At 39.7% G+C, this 26,514-nt stretch overlaps 1 protein-coding gene across 1 annotated transcript in view; it reads left to right on the top strand.

Annotated features, from left to right (window-relative positions):
- The first annotated feature begins 7,201 nt into the window (after nt 1-7,201).
- Nucleotides 7,202-26,514, top strand: part of LOC102243258 (V-set and immunoglobulin domain-containing protein 1-like) — a 52,740-nt gene continuing 33,427 nt past the window's right edge. Inside the window, exon 1 of the mRNA XM_014538848.1 lies at nt 7,202-7,283. Coding sequence (XP_014394334.1) covers nt 7,202-7,283 — 82 coding nt within the window. The remainder of the gene's footprint in view (nt 7,284-26,514) is intronic.

The following is a 26,514-nucleotide window of genomic DNA, read 5'->3' as shown; positions in this document are numbered from 1 at the left end:
TATGAATCGTAATGTAAATATCTGATATGCAGGATGGTCTTAGGCGACCCCTGTGAAAGGGTTGTTCGACTGCCAAAGGGGTCGAGACCCACAGGTTAAGAACCACTGCTTTAACTCTAAACTTCTGAATAGTCTCCATTCACTGTTTATACTTTTTCTCCCCCAGTCCCTCCTCAATTGTCTGCATTCTGGCCTGAGTTCCCACCACCTACTAAAACCATTCTCACCAAGGTCGCCCATGACATCCTTGTTGCTAATCTACTGGACATTTTCTGTACTTATCTGACCTGCCCTAGTTGTTGGACTGGATTTGATACTATATTATGGATCATTCTGTTCTTCCTTATACTCCTTTATTTCTTGGGTCCCATGACCACACTCTTTCCTATGATTGCTAGCAGCAAGGGGATAACTGAAAAGGCAGGCAACTATGGGTTTGAATCCTAGCTCTCCCACTAACTACCAGCATAAACTTGGGCAGTCTGCCTTAATGTCTCTGAGCCTCAATTTCCTTCTCAGGAAAATGGGAATGATAATGATTACTTCATAAAGTTTTGTTCAGGATGAAATGAGATGATGCTTGTGAAGCACTTAGCACAGGCATTGGCACATGGCAAGTGGTAGTAAATGATAGTAGTATCATTAGTAGAATTATTATTTCTACTTCTCTTCTTAGGTACCCCTTTAAATGTCAGTGATCTCTAGGATTCTGTCCTGAGACTTGCTCTCTTTTGATTCTATATGCCCTGTGCCTGGGTGATCTCATCCATGCTCATGGTGTCCAGTAGCTTCTGTACTTTAGTGATCTGGAAACCTTGCCCTAGAAACCAGTCCTGGCCCTGAGGCAGTGGCAGCCCTACTCATTCCCACCGTGTGCTCTGATGGGTGCTGTAGTCTCCCTGGGACCTGACTGCAGTTGCAGATAACTTACTCTGGGCCTACCCTGGCCAGGCTGCCAAGGATGTGGCTGTTTTGGGTGGTGAGCTTGGTGGGGCAAGAAGAAGGGTGGCAGGCCAAATGCTAGGAGGTCCTTGAAGAGGCTTAAGGGCCTGAACTGGGCCACTTTAGCTTCAGAACATGGACCCACGCAGGTCTGGGGATCTGGTGTGACCACTGTTTCCAAGGTGGATGAGGTGCTTACCGAGCCCTGGAAATACTGGACAAAGGCCTTGCCAGACCAGGTGCATTGATAGAATCCTGAAAGAATATAAGTGGAGGAGTCAACAGCCAATTGGTGGTCTTCATTCTACCGGACCTTGATAATGGAAGAAGAAAGGGTAAACTAACATGCCGCATTTGGTCAATTGGAAGTGTACCTTACATTTTCAGAAGATTTTCTGTCCCTTTTGAGAAGTCTGTGTATATAATTGAAAAGCTGCTCTTAACTTTCCCCACAACATTTTAAAAGAAAACTTATTTTGTTACATCTACATATGCCTTTTAGGTGTAAAGACTCTTGTAAATGCCTCATTTTTTATTTATAAAATTAGATTATTTTTTGATATAAATTTCACTATTTCAACCATTTTAAAGTAGACAATTCAGTGGTTTTTAGAATATTCACAATATTGTGCAAACACCACCACAATCTAATTCCAAACATTTTCATTACCCCAAAGATAAATGCCATATCCATTAAGCGGGTGCTCCCAACTCCCATCAGCAATCACTAATCTGCTTTCTGTCTCTATGGATTTGCCTATTCTAGACATTTCATATAAATGAAACCATATAATATGTGTTCTTTTGTGTCTGGCTTCTTTAATTTAGCATATGGTTTTCAAGGGCCAGCTATGTTGTAGCTGCACTTAATTTCTTTATATGGCTGGTTAATATACCATCATGGATATACCACTTTTATGTATCCAGTGATCAGTTTATAGACAGTTGGCTAGTATCCACTTTTTGAAAAATGACTAGTTATTATGAATAATGCTTGTATAAACATTTGTGCATAGATTATTTGAGCATAGGTTTTTAATTCTCTTAAGTATATACATTGGAGTGGAATTCCTGGGTCCTATGTTAACTCTATGTTTAACTCTTTGAGTAACTGCTAAACTAAAGGTAGTATAAGCATACAATGGAATATTATGTAGCAATAAAAGTAATGAAATACTGATGCATGCTACAACATGAATGACTTTAAAACATACTAAGTGAAGGAAACCAGACACAAAAGGCAACATATTGTATGATTCTATTGACATAAAAGTCCAGAACATGCAAACCTATAGAAATAAAAGGTATATTAATGTTTGACCATGGCTGGAAGAGGGAAGAGGGACTCGGAGGTGACTGCTAATGGGTGCAGCTTTGCTTTTTGGGATGTTGAAAATCTTTGGGAATTAGATAGTAGTTGCACAGTTCTGTGAATGTATTAAAAACCACTGAATTGTACACTATAAAAGCATAAATTTTATGGGGAATTATATCTCAGTTAAAAAAAAGAGTGTGACTCCTGTAGATGGTAATATGAGCTGGGGAGAGAAGCAGCATTTTATAGGGAATAAGTTTTAATGCAAAGAAATGTTGGGTGCAATCATATGGTACTTATCTTTCTCTGACTGGCTTATTTCACTTAGAATAATACTCTCCAGTTCCATCCATGCTATAGCAGAAAGTAAAATTTCCTTCTTTTTTATGGTTGAGTAGTATTCCATTGTGTAAATGTACCACAGCTTCTTTATCCACTCATCTACTATAGACACAGACAACAGTATGGTGATTACCAGAGGGAAGGGGGTGGGGGGGATAAAGGCAGATGCAAGGAGACTTGACTTGGGGTGGTAAACACACAATACAATATATAGATTATGTATTGTAGAATTGTATACCTGAAACCTATATAATTTTATTAACCAATGTCATCCCAATAAATTAAAAATAAAAAGTGTTTGTAAGCAAAGAAAAAGAAAGAAAGAAATGTTGGGTGCTTTTGTTGAGAAAGTTTTAATTGTATGAAGTACCATTAGGTCAGTGGTTCTCAACCTTGGCTGCACATTAGAATCCCCAGGGAATCTTTTTAAAATCCTGATTTCTGGGCCTCGTCCTCCGGAAATTGTTTCTTTGTTATGGGGTGGGGCCACAACATTAGTAACAAAGAAACAGAATTTCCGGAGGATGAGGCCCAGAAATCAGGATTTTAAAAAGATTCCCAGATGATTCTAATGTGCAGCCAAGGTTGAGAACCACTGCATTAGGTGGAAAGGTGACCCCTACATTAAATGCAGCTGTAGCTACTCCTCTTCTATAAGAGGGATATGTTTAGCTACTTGGTAGAGAGAGTGATTGTAATACCCAATGAGTCTCTGATTTCCATTATGTTTGTGAGGTAAAACTCCAAGAACTTGACCATTCCCTTTTATGTATAAACAGGGAGAAAAGGCTTAGTATAATTTGGAGATGACCCAGAATGGTAGGGCGGTGGATAATAACCTTGAGTTGGTCAAAGGCTAACTCTGTAGTGACCTCTGAAGGCAAAGGTTCAGGAATGCCATTTTTAGTTATATCATAAAAGGTGACAGCAGAAAAGGTGTGAATCCACCCTCTCAATCCACTAAGTTATCTTTGGTAATAGGTAAAAGACAATTTTGAATAACTATTTCTATCTGCTTAGGGGTTTTTGCCTTCTTAGAATACATTATAGCTTAGATTGTAAACCTGAGTCTAACAAATTATAATTTACTAGAGGCCTGGTGCATGAATTTGTGCATGGGTGAGGTCTGGGCGGCCTGCCCTGATGGGGGCCAATCATGCCGTGCCGGCTGGGGGGAGGGGCTGCTGATGGTTGGCCGGCTGGTCCCACCCACAATACAGCCAGGGCCGGCCATGGGGAGGGATTGCCCCTCGATTGGGCCGGTTGGCTGGCCACAGTGTGCTTCATAGCAACTGGTCATTCTGGTTGTTCCGGTCGCCTGGCTTTTACTAGTATATACTATATAGATCTTTATAAACTGCTTGTATTTTATAGCTAAAGTTCCTAAGAGATAAATAAAGCCTTCTTGAGAAGAGATTAAATCAGGTAAATATAAGAGCAACTTACCTGCATAATAGGTCAAAATAGAGGAAAAAGAAATTTTAAGTCTTGGAGATTATGACTGAAAACCTGAGATAAGTACGAAGGGGCGTGAGTGAGGCCTTGTTGCATCCCAGTCCAGGGGTACTGTTTATTTTCTCATGTTGAAGTAAAAAGGTGTTGGAAATCAGGATGTAAGGAAATATTAAAGAAGGCTGTACAGCTAACATGTCAAACTCGAGGCCCATGGGCCGCATGTGGCCCACAACTAATATTTTTGTGGCCCAGCCAATATAACAGTATGTAAGAAACATTTTAATAAAAATTTCATAACTTAATTTTTACAATAAACTGTTATACATAACTAGAGACCTGATGCACGAAATTCGTGCAAGGGGCTCGGCCTTTGCAGCTGCTGTGGCTTGCCTCGGCCCTCGCAGCCCTGGCTTCCTCTGCAAGGTCATCCGGAAGGACATCCAGAAGGTTGTTCGGCTGTCCGGTCTAATTAGCATATTATGCTTTTATTATAGATTATTCATAATGAACTACAATGTTCTCTAATGACTGATTATTATAATTGTGTTGCATTCATTTCCCTTATGTGCTATATGCGTAGGTGCACCATTTCTCTCCACTAATACTTGCAGTGAATATTTTAGCAGCCGATGGCCACATCATTAGTCTTGGACTGACTTGTTTGGTGTGCGCAACAGGAAATATTTTGCTTTTGGAGAACAAGAAAAATAGGTTTATTTGCATTACGCTTATTAATTTGTGCAGTTATTCAGTGTCTGGTAAGTTAATGTTCTAGAAAAATATTAATTTTTATTAAAATGTTCTATTATTTTATGTTAACGATTACTCATTTATTTCAGCCCTTTGTATTCAGCATGTCTCTATCAAAATAAACCTACGTTTCTCTGAAAATTAAGCTTTTGTTTTTTTGCAGCCCACATAAACTTAAACCTTGTTTATTTGGCCCGTCATAGCCTTTGAGTTTGACATACTTGCTGTACACATATCTACTACTGTGAAGTGAGTTAAATGTGGAGGTATAGAAACCAGGATAATGTTTGGGTAGAGGACCACAAGGAAATGTGAGCATACTATATGATTTTATAACCCTTACTTCTTATAAAAGTAGTACCTATGTCCATTAGGATGTTTTTGCTGAATGGATAGGAGTGTTGCAGGCACTAGCACAAGGAATGATTAAACCTTTAACTATGAAATGTGCTTCAGGTTTTAGGGAATACTGACCAATTTAGGCAGAGTAATTGGGGGGGGTCAATATTGACTTGTAAAGGGTTCTATGTCTTATTTTTTCCATGCCTGTAGATGAAGAGGCCCAGAGAACATTGGGTACTGAAGAAATTAAGTCAGAAAAATAAGGGAATTTTAAGGGGGAAGTGACTGGACGACTCAGGAGTATTTCTAAGGGGTATTACTCAAGTAGTTAAAGGAAATCACCATAATATGGCATACTGGGTTATCAGAGTCTAAGAGATGGAGAAAAAGTCATTTGGGTATACATCTAATAGTAGTTTCCCATTGAGCTGAAAGGTCCCATCTGAATAGGTTAGGGAGGGTGGAAGGACTGAAGAGAAAGATATGTTGAGAAGTTAAGGGTCCACAAAGTATTAGAAGAAAAGGAGAGGATGTGTTTATTCACTTGCTAAGTTCCACCAATGTGATTTTTTTTTTTAGATTCCTGAGGGAGGGTGGTAGGAAACTAGAAGAAATTAATGGTAGATAGTGTGACTCTAGTGTCTACTAAAAATGAGATTAGATGAGCACTTATGAATAAACTAGAGGCCCAGTGCAGGAATTTATGCACCTGTGGGGGTGTGGCCTGCGGGGATTGGCCCGCTGTGGGAATGCTGCTCATCCTGGTCAGCCGAGCAGTACTCCCACTGTGGAAGCACACTGACCATGCGAGGGCAGCTCCTGTGTTGAGCATCTGCCCCCTGGTGGTCAGTGTGCATCATAGCGACTGGTTGACTGGTTGTTCTGGTTGTTCCACCATTTGGTCGCTGGGAAAATATATATATAGTTTTCTCTCCTTGTTGATCCAAAGGTAATTGGGAATATTGTAGGATGCATTTTTTTGGAAGAAGGGAATAATTTTGTTTCTGATTGAGCAACTTATTTAGCATTGTCAGATAAAAATACAGGAAGTTCAGTTACATTTCAATGTTAAATAAGCAATGAATGATATTTTAGTGTGTGACCCACATATTTTATGAACTATACTATGCCTTGGCCTTACTTGTTGTTTATCTAAATTCAAAATTTTTATTTTTACAAAATTTATATTTTAAAATATGTTTTTGTTTGCTAAATCTGGCAACCCTAGTTGAGTGTTGTTGCCTGGCCAAAGCAGGACAGTTGCAGACTCAGTATCATGTTCTCTGCAGTATCTGCCAGTATCCATATCTTTTTGTGTTGTATTTGTGGAGGGTCTCATATTTCCTTCAAGCTGTTTAAGTTATAACAACGAATTTGTGGTGTATGCTTTTCTCTTGTTTACTATGCTCTCCACAAAATGCTAGACTAAAAAGTCTTGACTCCAAATGTTGTAACTTATGAAAGGGTATGATCTGCCAACCTATTTTATCCTTCAGAATAGCACCTGATGTTTCAGGCTAAGGCCACTAACAAAAATATGCAGATTGTTTTGGGGGTATAAACATTAATGGCCAACACTGAGTACTACTTTAAAGTGGTTTCTAATCGGTTCCTAAATTTAGAGACAGATTCATCATGCTCTTGTTAACAGGTTTGGATTATTCCTCAGTCAATGGAAGAGGAAAAACCCTTCAGGGATTCCTTTGAAGAGACTTTCTCCTATCTCTATGGCTGCGCATCCAGAGACAGATGAAGGTAGGGATCTAAAGCTGAGAGGGAACTAAGAAAGGGGAAAATAAGGAGAAAGAGGACATAGCAGAGGACAGAGAACAGGAGAGGAAGAAGGCCAGGACCGAATCTAATGGTAAGGGGCAGACACACTTAGAAAGGAGGAAGTTTTTAGGGAAGGAGAGGATGAGGTTGTTTTAAGAGAGGACTCAATAGATTGAAATCTTTTTGAAATGTTTCTTTTCTCAGCTTCTCCTTACCAGTTAAAGTTGTCCATTGTTAGGTAGCCATCTTATTTCCTTTTTGTTCTAAGGCATACGTCTTGACATGTCCCAAGAGTCTCAAATGGACGACTACAATTCAAAATTGTCTTCCTCAAATGATTTGGAGAACCAAGATAACGGCGTAGGTAAATGCAGTACTCACCGCCTCCCACAATCACATCAAAATTACAACTAAAATACAGAACAACTATCATTCAGAACACCTGAAATCTGGCTGAAAGGAAGTCCTACACCTAGAGAAGTAAAGAAGAAAGTACATCGAGACTGGTAGGAGGGGTGGACGCGCTGAACAGGCTTGTCTGACACCACGTGTGTCATTTTTTTTAATTGGGAGGGATAGCTCCACTGCAGAGGCCTCACTGAGAAGCAAGGGGTCTGAGCCCCACACCAGACTCCTTGACCCAGGGTTCCAGTGCTTGGAAAAGAAGTCCCTGTAACTTTGGGCTGTAAAAACCAGTGGGGATTGTGGCTGAGTGACACCGAGGCTGCTGGAGTTGCAGTCAGTTACTCTTAAAGTACTGGTGTATGAACTTACATGGGCTCACTCCCTCTGAGCTCCAACACGGGGCAGCAGCATTGGATATACAGGGAGGAACTGATTGTCTGGCATTTGGGCAGGAACACAGGGGCAGCTTTCTCCAAGATGGGGGTACTCTCAGGGGTCATGGTTCCTGTGCTGGGACCTCCCCTGTTGCAGAGCTGATTGGCAGCCACATCTGAGTTTCTATCAGCCTGGCTCCCACAGTTTGCTCCACCCTGGTGATTCCCAGAGAGCCTGCCCCATCCAATTTGCAGACCCACCCAAGCTGTTTGCATCAGTTTGCCCATATGAATGGCCTGTCCTGGTTTAGGCTTCAGACTTTCCTAAAATCTTTCAAACAAGCAGCAGCTGGCATCAGTGTGCCCCATACCTATCATTAAGAGGCCCAAGACCTGGCACTAGCACCAGCTGGTCCTCACAGCCAATTGGCCTGGAGGTCAACTCCTCCCATTGACACCAACAGCAATCAAGGCTCAACTACAACAATACTGTGCACACAGCCCACACAGGGGCACATCTAGAGTGCTGAGTTCAGGTGACAGGGGAAATGGGGGGAGTAAAAGGGGACATCTGTAATACTCTCCACAGTAAAGACTTTTTAAAAAGCAAAATTGCCTTCCTCGAAATCACTCTGCTTAGGCCATAATAGCCCATAATATAAGAAATCCAGCATAGAGGAAGGGAGACAGGACTCCATTTACATTAGAATTGTCATCTCATTCTCTGCTCTCAGAGAACCTGAAAGGTCAGAGAACCCCAAAAGACAAAAAGAAAATAGAAGCAATGATTTCAATCTGACAAAAGATTTAACCCTTTTAAAGAAGCAAAGCCTGCAACTTGTGTGCTTCAACAAAGAGCTGGAGCACATCCAGAGTTACTACTTGATCCAATAGGAGCCTCCAAGAAGGGAGGAAGTGGCTTCTGGACTTGCTCTGTCCTTATCTGAAACCTTAGTAAGCTAGAGGGCTTCTCCAGACCCAGTCTGAGTCATAGTGCCAGATTGTCAAAGACAGAAACAGTTAAAGTAATTCAAATAGAGGTTACAGGCTTTATTCAGGTGACGTGTATCTGGGAGCACATCAATATGCAACTCCCTGAGCCGAAGCAGAACTGGGTCTTTTATAAAACAAAGAGAAGAGAGGGGTACAGGACTATGGTCTTGTCTCAATTGCAGTTTTCTTTATTTGTAAATGCTGCACAACTTGCAGTCAGAATTGTTTCAGCTTATCACAACTCTCTCAGGATTGTTGGTGCAATCTCATTTTGGCTGCTCTCAGAACAGCTCTTCTGAAAGCCATCTCTATAAGCCTGTGGGTTGTCTGTTAACTGTTTAATGCCAGTTAAGGTAGAGGGGATAGAGCTGGAAAAGAAGGAAAACAATAAGAGGAAAGAAAAAGAAGACAATATTCCAACCAAGGAAAAACTGGTGTCTACTTAATTATTTTACAGTTGTTCTCAGCTTCCACCATTTAAGCACTATTCATTCAGGTACACAAATTCTCAAGTTCAAATCTTGGAGTTTTCCCTCTACCTGCAGCCTATTTCTAATTATTCTAGTGCTTCCCCCAATGCTCCTCTGCACCCCAATTTTGTTGCTTTTATATCCTTCACCCCATGGCCACAGGAGAGATCATATCTGTTGGATGCAGAGCATGAAACCAGAGAAGGCTTCATGGAGGAGGCTGTATCTGAGCTAGGCCTTGATAGATTGGACAGGATCTGCCTGGGCAGAAAGAGAAGGAAAGACCTTCGAGTAGGAGACAATAGTATTGAATTTATTCATTTTTCAAATAAAGTGTTATGAAGGGCCTTATTTGTGCCAAACATTGTCAGGCACTGACTGGGTAAGAGTGTGGGTTTTGAGGACAAAGACTCAAACTCCAAGCCATGCCATTTCCTGGCCATACTTGGGGGTGGGGATCAGCCATAACATAATCAATGAAACAGTCGGAGTGGAGACTAATGGATTGGAGAGCAAAAGCCCTGTTTAAGGGAAACAACTTGTGCTCAGATGCTGGTAGTCATAGCCTTGTGGGCTAGTCAGGTGTGATAGTCTGGTGTTTCAAGAAAAGCTAAAATTCTGGATTTTATGTGAAGTGTTTTAATTTTTAAAATATTAGCCACTACATTTCAGAGAATAAGTTTATAGGTCAAATTATACACATCTGGTGGCTGGTTCTCTCTGCACTTGACATGTTTGTCCCCTCTGGCTTACTGTCTTAACTCTGTACTTATTACAGTAGTCAAGGCCCTCCAGCTAGCACCTTTGCTTCATCTCCAGCCTTATTTCTCCCTATGTCTCTCCTTCCCTGCCACTTTTTGGCCCAACACTATAAAATTGTTGCCCAGGTGAGCCTTTATGTTTGTAAACATGTTATTCAAGTGCACATCCTCAATTCAATTATCTTCTCCTGACTAGCATCTCCTATTCTTTAAGAGCCATCTCTTTTGAGAAGCCTTCACTAAATCCTTCTCTGTGCTTCCAAAACCCCTGGGTAATACTATACTGTATTGTCATTCCTTGTCTACTTTTCCACTAGTTGGAATATACTATGCCTGGGACATAAGGGCATGTAAAAAAGATTTGTTTGGCAAATGAATAAACAGAATGAATATATGTTTACACTGTCACTTGCTATATTGAAATATGCACCAAGAAAAACATAGAAGTCCCCTTCTCTATCCACTCATCCATTTATCCAGCAAATATTTGTTCAGCACCTGTTATGTATCAGGAGCTCTTCTGAGTGATGGAGATAAAAGAATAAACATGCCAGACAAAGTCCTTGTCTTCAAGTATCTCATATTTTAGTATGAGAAGACCATAAAGATATGTAATATAATGTAGGATGGTGACAAATGCTATGAGGAGAAAATAAAAGTAGGGTAGGGGCTTATAGAATGACAAGTGCATTTTCAGAGTATATTTGGGGAAGGTGACATTTGAGCAAAGATTTGTGCAAAAGAGGAAGCAAACAATACAGGTACCCGGAGAAGAGCATAGCAGGAACAGTAATTGTAAAGGTCCTTGAGGGGGAGCATAATGGGCATGTTTGAAGAATGGCAGGGAGGCCAGAATAGTTACAGAGGAATGAGCAAAGGGAAAGTGGTGAGAGATGAGATCAGAGAAATAACGGAGGGCTAGACCATGTTATCATCACCCCCCTCAACCACCTATTGAATGCAAAACCTAGTTGAATAATGGAGTAAGAAATTTCAGCCCTACTAAGATGTGTGATGGCAGTGCCAGGAAGATATGTATAGGTCAAAACAGCTTTCCCCACATATATATGCTTCTTTTAGTGCTCTCTCTATCCAGAGTTGTTACCACAACGCTCTCAGATGCAGGTCCTACTGGAGAACAGGCACTGTTTGCCTTGGGAGGGTCATGAACTGGTGGAGATTGGCCAAACTTATTTCCTGCTGGTTGGGGCTGGGACCAGGCTGCATACCTCCACCCAGTTGCAAAGAACTCTGGAGCTGTTATTCATCAGATACACTGCTATTTAGAACTAGTCTTGAGTTTACTACCTCTACACCTTTTCCTGTCCTAGTAAGTCACACCAAAAGAGTCAGGAGAACTGTGCTCTACTCTCTAAAATGAGTTGTGAGACCCAGGACAAATTTGATGCTCTGGAAATGAAGAATTTGGACTTGATGTTTTAGCGCTGTCATACCATGCTTGTCTTGACTCTTTCTGTGTGATGGGCCTCCTGCTTTCTAAATGTGAAGTGGGCCTTTTATGGCTCTCTTCACATAGCTGCACCCAGGTGTGAGTATAACTATGAATATGTATGTTGCTTATTCAGAACAGTGACCAGGATAGGTTTTGACTGGAACCCCATGGTCTCTTCTCCCAATGTCTCCACCCCCCACAGCTTCTCCTTTACCTGCTATTCCATTAATCACTCCTCACAAGCAAAGGTGAAAGGCTGTCACCAAGGGTGACATCTAGGAGCCAGCAGGCCCACACACCCACCACACCCAAGCAGGACTTCATCGTCCTCCTGGAAAACAGAAAGAAAGAATATCTCCTCTGAGAGACATACAAACAGGTTCTGAGACTGTCAGAAAACTGCCAGGGGAGATTCAGGCAGGCTCACTACTGAGTGGCCCTGAGCAGCTCCAGAGCACAAAGACCCAGGGGCAATTAGGGAAGCTCAGTGCCTGGGAATGTTGTAATGGATGGTGGCTCTTAAGAGAAACTTAGTCGTTCTCACAGCTTGGTTTTGGGCTAACTGCTGTGCAAATTCTTCCTCAGCTGTGGAGTTTTTAGACCTCAAGGCATTGTTTAATCTTCTAAATGTGCAGGAGGAGGAGGACACAATTTTCAAGGCCTGAAAACTCAGGGACAGCCTGCACATTCCTGTTTTGCTGATCTCAGGCCTGTGCTTCCCCGAGAGCTATTGCTGCAAAGGTTTATGGGAGCCCTAAGGCCTCTTTCCCATCAGAAGTAGTGAACTGGACAGGACGACTTGAGGGAGTGGAGGATGCTTTGGGGACAATGAGTCTTGGTGCAGCCCAGTGACCCAGCACCTAGAACCAAAGAGGGACTCCGAGTGAGGGAAGAGGACAAATACTTGCCTTAGACTCTAAAGCTTAGTGCATGCTGTGACCTCAGTCAGGTCTGGCTTCCAAGCCCAAATTGCTTTTTTATGAGTTTTCTTTGTAAATACAGGGGCATGTTAGGAACCAGGAGGTACTTTTCACTTTAAACTGGTAGTCACAAGATCGAGTTAAGTGAGCCAGTAGTAAGCAGCAAGGGGTGGTGGGGACTGTGGCAGCAAGAAGGTACACACCCCATTTGAAGGCAACAGCCCTCCTCAGCGCTCCTCAATTCCTGCCATGCTGCAATCTGCCTGGATGGCCCCATCCACCAGTTGGTTTTATTTGTTTGTTTGTTTTAAACTTTACCTGAGGATATTTTTCCATTGATTTTTAGAGAGAGTGAAAGAGAGAGGGACATACAGAGAGAAATATCGATGTGAGAGAAACAATCGATTGGTTGCCTCCTGCACAAGCCAGGGCCAGGGCCTGGCTGGGAAGGAGCCTGCAACTGCAGTACATGCCCTTGACCAGAATCGAACCCGGGACCCTTCGGTCTGCAGGTCAATGCACTATCCACTGAGCCAAACTGGGTAGGGCACCACCAGTTATTTTTTAAGAGAAAGATCTTTACACAATGATTTTAGAAATTTCCCATGTTTCAATGTTGATGATGAATTACATTTCTATTTATACAACAAGCTCATCTATTGTGCTTACTATATGAAGGCACTACTCTAAGTACTTTGCAAATAATTAACTTACCTAATTCTTTTAAAATATATTTTTATTGATTTCAGACAGGAAGGGAGAGGGAGAGAGAGATAGAAACATCAATGATGAGAGAGAATCATTGATTGGCTGCCTCCAGCACACCCCAAGCTGGGGATCAAGCTGGCAACCTGGTCATGTGCCCTGACCCGCAATCTAACCATGACCTCCTGGTTTATAGAGCCAGGCTTACTGATTGTAGTCAATGATCTTTGTCAGTATGCTGTGCTGCTTCATTAAAACTAGCTAATGAGCTCAGCCGGCATGGCTCAGTGGTTGAGTGTTGACCCATGCACCAAGAGGAAGGCTGGTTCGATTCCTGGTCAGGGCACATGCTGGGGTTGAAGGCTGATCCCTAGTAGGGGTCATGCAGGAGGCAGCAGATCAATGTTTCTCTTTCATCAATGTTTCTATCTCTCTCTCCCTCTTCCTTCCTTCTCTCTAAAATATTTTTTAAAAAAAACATAAAAAAAACCTAGCTAATGAGCAAACAAAAAAACAGCAAAAGCAAAGCACACACAAAACCAAGCACTGGACAAAAATCAAGCAGACAAGCAAACATAAAACAGGTCTTTTGCATGCTTCCCCTGTTTTAAACCAAAATTCAACAGGATTTTCCACCTTTGACATTTTCTCCTGATTTGTTGGGGACAAACTCCTTCAAACCTGGCCCCCATTTTAACGATGCTCTTTTGTAGATATTCCCAACACTGATTTCCTTCCAGAGCTTCTATAAAGCAACCTGGATGCTTTGCCTTGTGTCATTCTTGCCCTCTGAAATACTACCTCTCTCTTCATTGTCCATTCTAGAGTTTTACCTTAAAAAAATTCTGCCCCAATCCTCCCAGAACCCCTCTCTTCTGCCATTTGGAACCCATGAAAGAAACTCATTCTGCAATGAGGATTTGGGGGCTCATATCCATGCCTTGCAATGGCCCACATTCCCCTTTATGTATATGTATTTGTTTTCTGTGTTGCATAAGGCAGCCTTTTATAATCACATATTTCTTAATATTAATCCCTGATTTGTGTGTATTTGTCTTGTCTTCACAGAAAGAGTGTGAGCCAGGAAAGCTGGGGCTGTGTTGACTATGTATTCTACTGTCCTTTGTTCAGTGCCAAGAGGTCACATCACATAATCTGCAAGGGCATTGGCTTTGAAGCAGTCACATTTGGGCCCAAGCCCTGCCTCCACCACTTACAAACTGTGTGACCAATAAAAACTAATTTTAATTCTTTGAAATTCATTTTCTTCATATGTAAAATGAGGAATATAACTAATACCTCCTTAATGGGATTATTATGAGACAATGCATATAAAATGCTTAACCTAGGGCCTGTCATTTAGTGAACCTTCAGCATTTGGCAGCTTTTATTACTATGTCACAGGTACCATCAATCAGCTCAATAGCTGAGAAACTCTTCAATCTCTTGGATCCAAAAGGATCTCTGGTTTTTATGGTTAATTTCACTCAGGAGGCAGCAGATCAATTTTAGACATGTCAAATAGGACTGGCTAAAAAAAAATGCAGAGCCTTGCAAGTATACAATTAGAATGTGATTGTTCCCCCTTCAAATCAAGCTTGGCTTCTCCTGATTAGAAGAAATTAGAGGGTCTAAAACCTCTTCAGGTGAAACAGGTATGTACGTGTGTGTGTGTGTGCATGTGGGCATGCACATGTACATATGCACATGCTTGTGCCTGCACATATGTGTTTTTTCAAAGCAGAATCTATGACATGTGTTTGTACAGTGCGTCAACACAAATTGCCTAGGGGTAGGCTTCCTCAAACATTTTAATGTACACAGTAGGTTGAGTCACACTATCGGTTAACATAGAGTTCCTGGTACTAACCCTTTCCAGTCTCCCTACTATCGCTAGGTAAGCAATCCCAGGCTACTTAACACAAGCTGACTCATACTTAATGTTAAAACACAACTTCTCAAAAGAGACTTTCTGCATGATTCTTCCTTCCAGGACAGGAAACAAACATTTCCAAAATTTAAGAGGACAGAAACCTCCATGACTCTATCCAAATATACTTCTGAAGTGTCCTTGCTTCACAGCCTTACTGGAGGCCACTTCCGGCAGTTCTCTGGAAGATTCTGGAGGAATACCAGTAAGGTGTCCAGCACATTTAGGGACTTTGTGTTCACACCAGGTTAGTGGCCAGGAAAAATTCCAGTTCTTACACATGGGGATGGGAGGGAGAAGGGGGAGTTTTTCACTGCACAAGCCCATCACAGAGTTCACTTGAGAGTTTCCTATTCTAGAATCCCTAGTCTGGAAGTTCTGGCCTTTTGGCTTGCAGTGATGGCGAACCTATGACACACGTGTCAGAGGTGACACGTGAACTCATTTTTTTGGTTGATTTTTCTTTGTTAAATGGCATTTAAATATATAAAATAAATATCAAAAATATACATCTTTGTTTTACTATGGTTGCAAATATCAAAAAATTTCTATATGTGATACTGCACCAGAGTTAAGTTAGGGTTTTTTAAAATGCTGACACGCCGAGCTCAAAAGGTTTGCCATCACTGGCTTAGAGAATTGTAGAATTGTGTGCCACTTTTTTTCTTAAAATATATTTTTATTGATTTCAGAGAGGAAGATAGACGGAGAGAGAGATAGAAACATCAATGATGAGAGAGAATCATTGATTGGCTGCTTCCTGCATGCCCCCCCACCCCCAACCCGGGCATGTGCCCTGACCTGGAACTGAACCATGACCTCCTGGTTCATAGGTTGATGCACAACTACTGAGCTACACCGGCCAGGCTGTGCCACTTCTTTTTATTGCTTCCAAGGCAACTCAGTTATAACCAGGTATAAGGAAATTTGTTGTTGATGATGATGATAATGCTATTGTAGGTTTGTTTTTCAATAGATATACCAGATAATGCATATTCAAATAAGTGATACCCTTTCAAATAGTCACTTTGCTATACCATGAACTTGAAAACGTGAATTCACCAAACATTACTAGGCCGTGTCCTTAAAGTCACAGTATCCCATAAATTAAGTGCACGTGTCCTGGTGCCAGCTGACTTGGGCTGAGGTCCTGTTTCTGCCATTTATGTGATCTTCCAAAAAAGTCTCTCTGAGCCTAATTTTTAGCCATAAGGTGGTTACCAGGGACTGAGGCTTTGATCAGCAAGAACCTTACTTGTGAAAAAGATCACTGGCAGGCATTTCACAATAAGAAAATGGTAAAGCAAAATAAAAATGGCTGCTCACTAAATGTGGCAATCAAGGACAGGGAGGGGGAGCAGGAGCCAACAGGTACTGCCCACTAAAGAAAACTGAAAAGTACCTAATTGTGCATGTGAAATAGGATGTGGCTTATACAACAGAAATATTTGAAGTTAGCTGAAAGAGGTGAGAATATGAGTCCTGAGTCTACTATTGCTATATATGAGATTTATGCAAATTGCTTACTTTCCCAGTGCTTCTGTTTCTTCACCTATAAAATGGGAATAATAATACTACCTACCTCATCAGGCTGTGAAGAGAATTAAGTCTCTCTCTCTCTCTCTCTCTCTCTCTCTCTCTCTCTTTCTGTAAAATCACCTAAACATAGTGCTTATTCTCCTTAAGAGCTTGCATTATTTGAGGCATGAAGAGGACCAGTATATAAATAGGTATGTTATCCTTTAAGTGCTGTGAAAAAGGTGTTCTGTAACTGAAGCTGTAAAGGTGAGATCATATCATGTGAGAATTAGGAGACAATATATGAAGGATTTAGTTTTGTGACGAGGCTCCCACAATGAGTAGATTTTGGACAATTAGACTTGGCTGGGTGGGCAATCTAGGAGGAGGGGATAGCCTTGTAAAAGCACAGGGGTGAAAAGGTGAGGCATATGTTCAGGGAACAGGGGATATTCAGTTTTGTTTTGCTGACCACTTGTAAAACTTCAGCCAGCTCTGGCATTCTTTGGTGTTACAAATAGCAAAAAATAGACAGGAAAGGTAGGTTGGTTGCTTATTGACTGCCAGATAAAAATGCTTATGTGTAAGCCAAAAATGATGGAGAGTCATTGAAGCATTTTGAATATGAGAATGACACATTAAATTGAACTTTAGGAAAATGTATACGGCAGGGTTCTAAACAGACTGAGGGAGAGGGATATTGAGGCCAGGAGGGAGACTAGGATGCTGCTGAAACCATCTAAATAGGGACTGAAGAGAAGCTTTCAGTAGGATTTTATGCTAGTGGCATGGCAGGGTGAATAAAAGCAGGAGTCAAGAATACCCCAGTGGCTGAAACCGGTTTGGCTCAGTGGATAGAGCGTCGGCCTGCGGACGGAAAGGTCCCAGGTTTGATTCCGGCCAAGGGCATGTACCTGGGTTGCGGGCACATCCCCAGTGGGAGATGTGCAGGAGGCAGCTGATCAATGTTTCTAACTCTCTATCTCTCTCCCTTCCTCTCTGTAAAAAATCAATAAAATATATTTTTTTTAAAAAGAATACCCCAGTGAAGAATTATAACAGGGACATGAGCAACAGAGGTTGGAAGCACAGGTTTAGAGACAGAGATATAAGTGAATATGCCAGGCAGGCAGTTGGGAAAAGCAATGAACCTCGAATGGTTCTGTGATTGTACAGGGAACTTTTGAAATACCTTCTTTGGAACCATTCCAACAGAAATTAATTAAAATCTTTAGGCTCTAAGTACTGCTAGATTGTACCTTTCTATATGTAATTCAAAAGTTTAAAGATCATACAAATATGTTTAAAGACTTCTAATAAATTCTGATTTTCCATGATGACTACTTCAATGATCAAAAACTGCATATGAAAAGCTTTACTCCCAGATCTCTGTGTCTATCTTCATCTCTGTCTGTGTTTCTGTCTCTCTCTCTCTCTGATTCTGGTGCCATAAGAATAGCCTTGGCCTGTCTCTTGGAAACCCAAGACTGCCTTCTCAGCCAGCTCCCAAGCCACACAAAGACAGCAGGCTCATTACTTTATAATTATGCCTCATTTCTTGACCACAAAAGAACGTTACTGAACTTAATCACCTACCTTATTCATTAGAATGAGCCATGAATGACCTAGTTATTTCCAAAGAGCAGATTCCCTCAATGGGTAATAATTTGCTCCTACTTAGGACATTAGAACATTAAAAAAAACACTTCACCCTATCTCATACAATACAAAAAATAAATTCCAACTAAATCAATTCCAGATTCATAAGTTGATTCACTTAACAAATATTTATTAAGCACCTGCTATGTGAAAGGCACTATTTTAGGCTCTTAGAATGAACTGAGAACAAAACAAACAGAAATACCTGCCCCCTGAAACTTCATTCTAGTGAAAAACTAAACAATGAGTAAACTGTATATGTTATAAGGTAATATGTGCTACGGAAAATGAAAAAGGTAGGGCTGGAGTAAGGAAAGCTGCGGTTTTAAAATGTGTGAACCAGGGAGGTGTTGTTGAAAACTAACATTTTAGCAAAGACTTGAGGAAGATGAGGGAGTTGGCCCTATTGATATCTGGGGTTAAAGTGTCACAAACAGAGGCAACTGACAGAGCAAATGCACTAAAAAGTGGGAGCATGCCTGGTTAGTTCAAGGTTCAACAAGAATAGTGTGGCTGGAGCAGAGTGAGAAGGGGAAGAATGGTAAGAGGTGAGGATGGAGAGGTGGTGGAGTGGGTGAGGCAGATTATTTTAGGGTCTTCTAAGATATTTTAAATACTTTGTGGCTTTTACTCTGAGAGGAATTGGGAACTATTGGAGGATCTTGAGCAAAAGTGAGATGTGATCTGACTTACATATAAAAGGATCATTCTGGCTGCTGTAATAATAGATTGTAAGGGAAGGTGGAGGAAGCACAGAGGCCAGTTAGGAAGCTATTTCAGTGATCTAGGCAACTGATGCTGGTGGCTCAAACCAGGGTGGCAGCAGTGAAGTGAGAAAGTAGTCAGAGTCTGGATATATTTTGAACACAAACCCCAAAAGAATTTGCTGATGAATTAATTAGATGTGGTACATGAGAGAAGGAGAACAGTCAAGGATAACACAAAGACTTTTGGCCTGAGCAATGGAAGGACAAAGTTGCCATAACTGAAAGTCAGGACAAAATTATAGAAGCATTAGAAAGAATATAATGATATGATAATATACAATGGTACTTCTATAGTGTTGGATTGGGAAAGACTTTCTTAGGCAAGATATGAAACTCAGAAGCTACAGAATAAAATTAAAAAGTTGCTAGATTTAATTACAACAAAATGCAAAATTCTTTATGGTAAAAACATACTTTTTCAAATTTATTTTTATTGAATTTATTGGGGTGACATTGATTAATAAAATTATGTGGGTTTAAGATGTACTATAATATGTCATCTATATATTGTATTGTGTGTTCATTACCCCAAGTCATGTCTCTTTACATCATTATTTAACCCCCCTTTACCCTCTCCTACCTCTCCCCACCCCCATTTCCCTCTGGTAAGGAGATAATTTTTTAAAGTGATGGAATGAAAGAAAGTATTTATGATGTATATACCAAATTCATATTAAGATTCATAAACTATAAACTTCTACAATATTAAAAGATAACTCAATGGAAAAATGCTCTAAGGCCACAAACAGGCAATTCACAGGTAAACGAACACCAATTAGGCCAGTATACCTATGAAAAAAGGTTGACTTCATTAGAGAGATACAGATTAAAACAATTTTCACCTATGATGCTAATAACAATAAAACACTGATAATTTTTATTGTTGACAAGGCCGTGGAGAAACAGGTATGCTTATATACTCTTAATGGAAGTGTAGATTTGTAAATAATTCCTGGTGGGCAATTTTTCATAATCTACCAAAAATTAAAATGTTCACACCCTTTGATCCGGCAATTTTATTTCTATGTACCTAATGTACAGAAATAATCATACAAAGTGGGCAGAGATATAGGCAAAAGGATGTTCACTTCACCAATGTTTATAATGGTGAAAAACTGGAAATGACCTACGAATTTATCAATAGGAGAATGGTTAAATAAGTTGTGGTACATTCATACTATGAAATACCATGCAACCTTAAAATGAATAAGGTAGATCTATAGATGTAGTTGTACATGGTGATGTAAAAGAGATAATAAAAATGCTTTTCCAAGGTTAAAAAGCAAATTATAGAACAATATGTGTATTATGATTACCTTTATGTGAAAAAAACCATCGTGTGTGTATGTGTCTGTGTGTGTGTCTGTGTAAATTTATAGAGGTCTGAGAAAAATATGGAACTCCCATTGCTTGTGAGCATGGCATGGCATTACACATATTGTTGAGAGAATGCAGATGTTCTCTTTATTCTCTGTTTACTTCTTTGTTCTTTTTAATTTTTTTATTTTTCAAGGACAGTTTACATACATTATTCTGTATTAGTTTCAGGTGTACAGCACAGTGGTTAGACAATCATATACTTACAAAGTGTTCCTTCTGATGTTTCCAGTGCCCACCTGGCACCATAGCTATGTACATAGCTATTACTATACTATGTTCCTTATGCTGTACTTTACATCCCCATGACTACTTCTTTGTTCTTTAAAATCTCTTTACAATAAAAATATTACTTTTGTAATTTTTAAGTTAAAAAATGAGGGACAAGTCAGATACAGCAAATTTCTGAAAGTTCCCAAAGAAGAAATGTGGAGGCAGTAGAAAGTTTGTTACATTACATTTACACTGTGCCACTGTGCTGTGTGATGGGAGGGACAGCATCTATTGCGTACTATGTGGCCTTGGGAGAGACACAATGTTTCTGAACCTCCATTTTCTCATATAAAGAATGTAGATAATACCTGACCTATTTATTTCATTGTCAGTTGTGAAGATAAAATGGAAAAACAGTTTAAAAATTATAAATCCCTGTAAAAATGTGAGATATTTAATATTTCATATGCCAATTAGTGACCCACTTCTTTTGAGCAATAGTGTAAAACATCAAAATTCAGTCTGAAGCAGAAAATCTAAATTGTCTCTGAGAGTTTATTTTAACAGAATTCTATCTGTCCGAGTTAGGTCCCACATAATACAAGTGTTGGCATTTTACCTAAATATTCTAAAGCAGCGGTTCTCAACCTGTGGGTCGCGACCCCTTTGGCGGTCAAACAACCCTTTCACAGGGGTCGCCTAAGACCATCCTGCATATCAGATATTTACATTACGATTCATAACAGTAGCAAAATTACAGTTATGAAGTAGCAATGAAAATAATTTTATGGTTGGGGTCACAACATGAGGAACTGTATTTAAAGGGCCAGAAGGTTGAGAACCACTGTTCTAGAGTGTCTGAGACATTCTGGTAGAGATGTATTTTGGCAATAGCCTTGAATCATACCCTCTACCCTAGCTATCCCAGGGCCAACTGTAGGATATTAGCTCTATATACAATGTGAATTTATCCAAGGGGAAGCCCTGAGAGGGGTATTATGAAATTTTCACATAGGACAGTGTGACTGATCTGTACTAAGAATATGTTTAGATAGTAACAGGAAGGAGAAAATTCTAAGTAATGATGGAAGTTACCTGGAGCCCAGGTTTGGCATCAAATATGAGCATGACCAAGGAAGGCTGTGAGAACAAATCAGGCCTGATGGAAGCAAAATGGCTTTCTGAGAAGCAGTAGGAAATTGACTTGGCTAATGTGAGATTGGGGGGTGGGTAAAACATCTCCCTTAAATTATAGTTCATAAATCATATCTCTGAAACTTGTACATATTTCATGTGACTGAATACTTTGAGGCAATAAATCTTGACAGCATTTTTTAGGTGGATAATTTGACGTGTCTAAAGTTTAAAAGAGGTGAGGACCAGATTTGGGAAGTCTGGGAATCCAGATTAAGGACTTTGGACTTGATAAAATAGTCCATAATATTGTTATTGAAGGTGTTTTATCAAGGTTGGAACATTAGCATGTAGTTGGTACACAGGATGAAGGAGGAAGAAATCAGAGATACACTTAGGAAGCTGCTATAATAGGCCAGGGATTGAGGATCTGGACTTGGACCATGATGAAAACTGCAGATTAGAGAAAGGAGAGATCTGAGAGCCACTGTAAAGATGGAAACAGCAAGACTTTGAGACCTCAGGGGAAGAGCCAGCGGAGGTGCTTATGTATCTGAGGGTAACTTAAGCACAAGAGGAACTCTGTTAGAAGCTCATGTTCATATGAAGGCTTCTTACCTGTGCAGCCTGCCATTCCCTCTTAGTGAACCCCCTTTCCAAGGAAGCCCTGTAGCACCTATTCAGTTACCTAATTCCGAAAACATTCAGACTCATCCAATGGAAGTCTTAAAGCATTTATTCACTCATCCAATTTTGCAAATTTAGGTGAGTGAATAAATGCTGTAAGGTTTCTATCCCGGAAGACTAGCATGGAATTCATTTTACTGCCAGTTTTGATGGAGGGTAATGAGAACTGCCAAGGCTTCAAAAAAGTGTGACATATCCAGAGTTTGTTCACATGGAAATTAATGCTTCATAACCCCTGTGCCCTTCTTGTGAACCCCATCTCTTGAGTAAATCTTAGAGCACCAATTTATGGTCCTAATTTGTAAAGGGATGTTAGTGAATCAATGCTTTTAGACCTTTATGGAAATATTTGAAATTAATTAGCCTTGCCAACTTTTATTTGCATAGGCTCTCTTCCAACTATATCCCCTCCTCAAGTATAACTTTTATTAAGATTGGTTTTAAACAATAAAACTGAGAGAATCTATGTACAAAGAGCTTGAAGAATTTAAATACGTGGGTTTATTATTAACACAGTAGCAAATATATCAAGGAAACACGCCCCATGAAAAGTGTTTCAAAGAAACAGAAATCTGCTCTGCGAAAGGTCTGTACCCAATAAGTCAGCCCGAAAAAGCTTGTTTGTTCGGTGATGCCTGCAGATAAGACTGCCAAACCTCGTTGTGATTGAATAAGCCAGTTTGAGACTCAGCCTAGCCCAGGCAAGCTACTGGTCCCCAGCTGCGTTCAACGAACTTCGGCACCATGGTGTTCGCATTTTGGAAGGTCTTTCTGATCCTGAACTGCCTTGTAGGTAAGGAAAGAGTCTCCAAACCACTAAAGAAAATTAGGAATGGAGTTTTTCATTTTGAACTGAAATTGTACATTTTTACATAGAATGTTCCCCTCTTGTACTGGAAAGGACATAGGATTAGTATGCTGAGTAAAATAAATTTTAGAAATCTTGCTTAGCAAATATGTGCCATGCTGATTTGGGAGGGAAGCCTGTAAAAAGAATTGTTTTATGTAGCTTCTGAATTTAAAACATTTTCAAAGAAAAATCACCTCTCTCTCTCTCTCTCTTTCTTTCTTTCTTTCTTTCTTTCTTTCTTTCTTTCTTTCTTTCTTTCTTTCTTTCTTTCTGTCTCTTTATATATTTTTTACTTTGGAAGTTGAACAGATGAACTTAGAAGCTCAAGCCTGTGCTAAAGATATTTTTTCTATTTTACTTGAGTTTTATTTCCTTTAAGCTCCTTGTGATGGACCTGATTTGCTACAGCAGGCAGGGCCTGGCTGGGAGGGCCTGCCATGCTTTACTATCTAACATTTCTTAGGAACTTGTACTTTTCTGAGGCTAAGCCTGTATTTTGGAAAATATGTAAGTGATTTATTGTTGTGCACAATATGGGTATTTTCAGGGACTTGAGCAGAACAAAATAATTTTTAGAGTGAAAAATCCTGATGTTGGTTAGACCCATAAGAGATCAATAAGTCAGAAAAATCCTTGGCTAGTTTTTCCAAATACCAGATATATTTTGCATCTGTTCTTATGATAATTTAGGTCCATGGTAGATACAATAATATTCCTTCTCCCAAAATGGTATCTTTAAGCCATTAGTAATAGTAGGCAGTCATTAGAATGGGTTTATCAAGTACATTTAATGATATAAGAAAATGCTCAGGATAAAATATTAAGTGAAAAAGCAGGATACAGACACATGCCTAGAATAAATTTCCAGAAGGTTATATTACTAAACTGCTGCTCATAGTGATTAACTCTGGGCGATGAAGTCGTAGATTATTTTAATTTTATTCCCCAATTTTTCCATATTTTCCAGGGTTTCTAAAAAATATACTATTTTTATAACCAAAATAAATGTATTACTTTTTAAAACTATATGCTTTTTAGTAATAGTTATTTAAATGTCCATTATGAAATGCTTAAACCAACATGTTCTATGGAGTCACCAGAAGGGAATACTGCATTTATCCAGTGATCTAACAAGGACTTGGAGCTGGAAAAAGCCACCTTTCTCAGTTTCCATCTTGCTGAAAACAGATGTTACTATTTTTCCTTTCCCTCAGGAATATTCATTTTAAACCTTAACTTTACACAGTGAAAGTCTTTGTTTCCTTTAAAGAGCTTGAGTCATTAGCTAGTTGGGTTTCCCCTGGGCCTCTGGTACCAGCTCTCTAAAATCACACCTGTAGTCAACATCTATTTTTCTATGTGAGGCCTTCATCTGGCCTATACTAGACAGCAGTTTTGGAACAGTTGTAAGAGTGTGTTGCTTTTTTTTTTTACTGTAACTAACATATATATATATAATTTTTACTGATTATAAATGTAATGTGTGGTCATTGTAGAAAATTTGGAAAATATAGAAGTATATAAATAAGAAAATAAAAATCACCAGCAATCGTTACCACAAATTTAGGTAAATTTCTTTTTTTTCCCTTTGCAAGTGTATATATTACATTAAAAAATTGGGTTTATAACTTGCATATTGTGTATACTGTGTATCTATACATACACAGTCTAGCTGGCCCCAAGCAAAATATGGTAGTGACAATCTAGCAGATGGAATGGAAATGTGGTATAATACAGTATATTGTTAATTGCCATGCTTACCTATATATAGAAGTCAGAGAAAGATTTCAATAGTCTATACCTTACATTAGTAGTGTCCATCAGTTGGTCCAGATATGGCTGTGAGGCAACTGGCAATGTTTCCATAGATGTGTAATTTGATGGGCTAGCTGAACTTGCTTCCTAGTCAGGAAAAATGTCATGTTTTTTGTATCAAGCATGGTTCCAGGCACATAGTGGGCACAAAGGAAATATTTATTGAAAGAATGAATTACCTTCTGAAATCCTGACATTTGTAACATAGATGGACTCTGAAAGCATTATGCTAAATGAAATGTCAGATAAAGACATTGAACTTATATGTGGAATCTAAAAAACCTGAATTCATAGACACAGAGAGTAGAGTGAGAAATGAGGAGATATTGGTCTGAGGGTACCAACTTCCAGTTATAAGATGAATAAGTTCTGGAGATATAATGTAAAACATGGTGACTATAGTTTACAATTCTATATTATATACCTAAAAGTTGCTAAGAGAGTAGATTTTTTTTCACACCCAAAAAAATCAATTGTAATTATGTGATGTGATGGAAGTGTTAATTAACCCTGTGGTGGTAATCAATTTGCAATATATATGTGTCTCAAATCAACATTTTGTACATGTTAAATTTATACAATGTTATATGTCAATGAAGCTGGAAAATGAATTACTTTCCCAAACTCTAAACAATCAGAAATGACTTTTTTTTTTGCAAGGCAAATATCTTTATTCCTGCAGGAGGGTGCACATGCACATGGTCTGGAAGCACGAGCACACTGAACGGGTGGTCCACTCAGCTTTTTAATTCTTATGCTTGTGACCTGTCCCTTACTCTTGATTGGAGCTCAGGTTCACAGTCCTTTGTGATTGGCTAATTCAAAGGAAGGGGTTGACCTTTGCCATTTCAAGATGGCAGCCCCCAGGGGAGCTGCAAGTCATGCAGGCCAAAATGGTGGCTGCCAAGTTACATAGTCCAAAATGGCGGCTGCCTAAACGGTTCTTTGACAGAAAAAATTACTTGTTTATTCTCACAATTTTCCCTTATTCTTTCTTTAAAGTCTTTTCTTCAAACTCATCTAACATTCATTGACCTTCATGCTCTACAGCAGTGGTTCTCAACCTTCCTAATGCCACGACCCTTTAATGCAGTTCCTCATGTTGTGGTGACCCCCAATTTCATTGTTACAAATTGAATATAATTAAAGCATAGTGATTAATCACAAAAACAATATGTAATTATATATGTGTTTTCCAATGGTCTTAGGCGACCCCTGTAAAAGGGTCGTTCAACCCCCAAAGGGGTCGCGACACACAGGTGGAGAACCGCTCAATGTCTAGGAGAAGACTATTTTGCTGTTTAGTCAATGCAATTTCAATTAACCTTTGGATAATACAAGGGATGATGTAACATCCCATCACTGTAATTCCTAATCAAAGAGGTGAATATGGATACCATCACTCCCTTCCACTTCCCAAAGCATTGCTCTAGTGAATCAGAGAAAGGATCCTCAATCCCAGGGTTCTAGCTAACTCATGAGCTAAAGTTGTCAATCCCTGTAGGGCCTTTGTGATGGTTCCAGAAATGATTTTCACAACGTATTTAAAAACAATTTTCTGTAC

This window comes from Myotis brandtii, unplaced genomic scaffold, assembly GCF_000412655.1.
Source record: "Myotis brandtii unplaced genomic scaffold, ASM41265v1 scaffold199, whole genome shotgun sequence".
NCBI lineage: Eukaryota > Metazoa > Chordata > Mammalia > Chiroptera > Vespertilionidae > Myotis > Myotis brandtii.
Note: the sequence above shows the minus strand (reverse complement) of the source record. Positions and strands in the feature narration are given on the sequence as shown.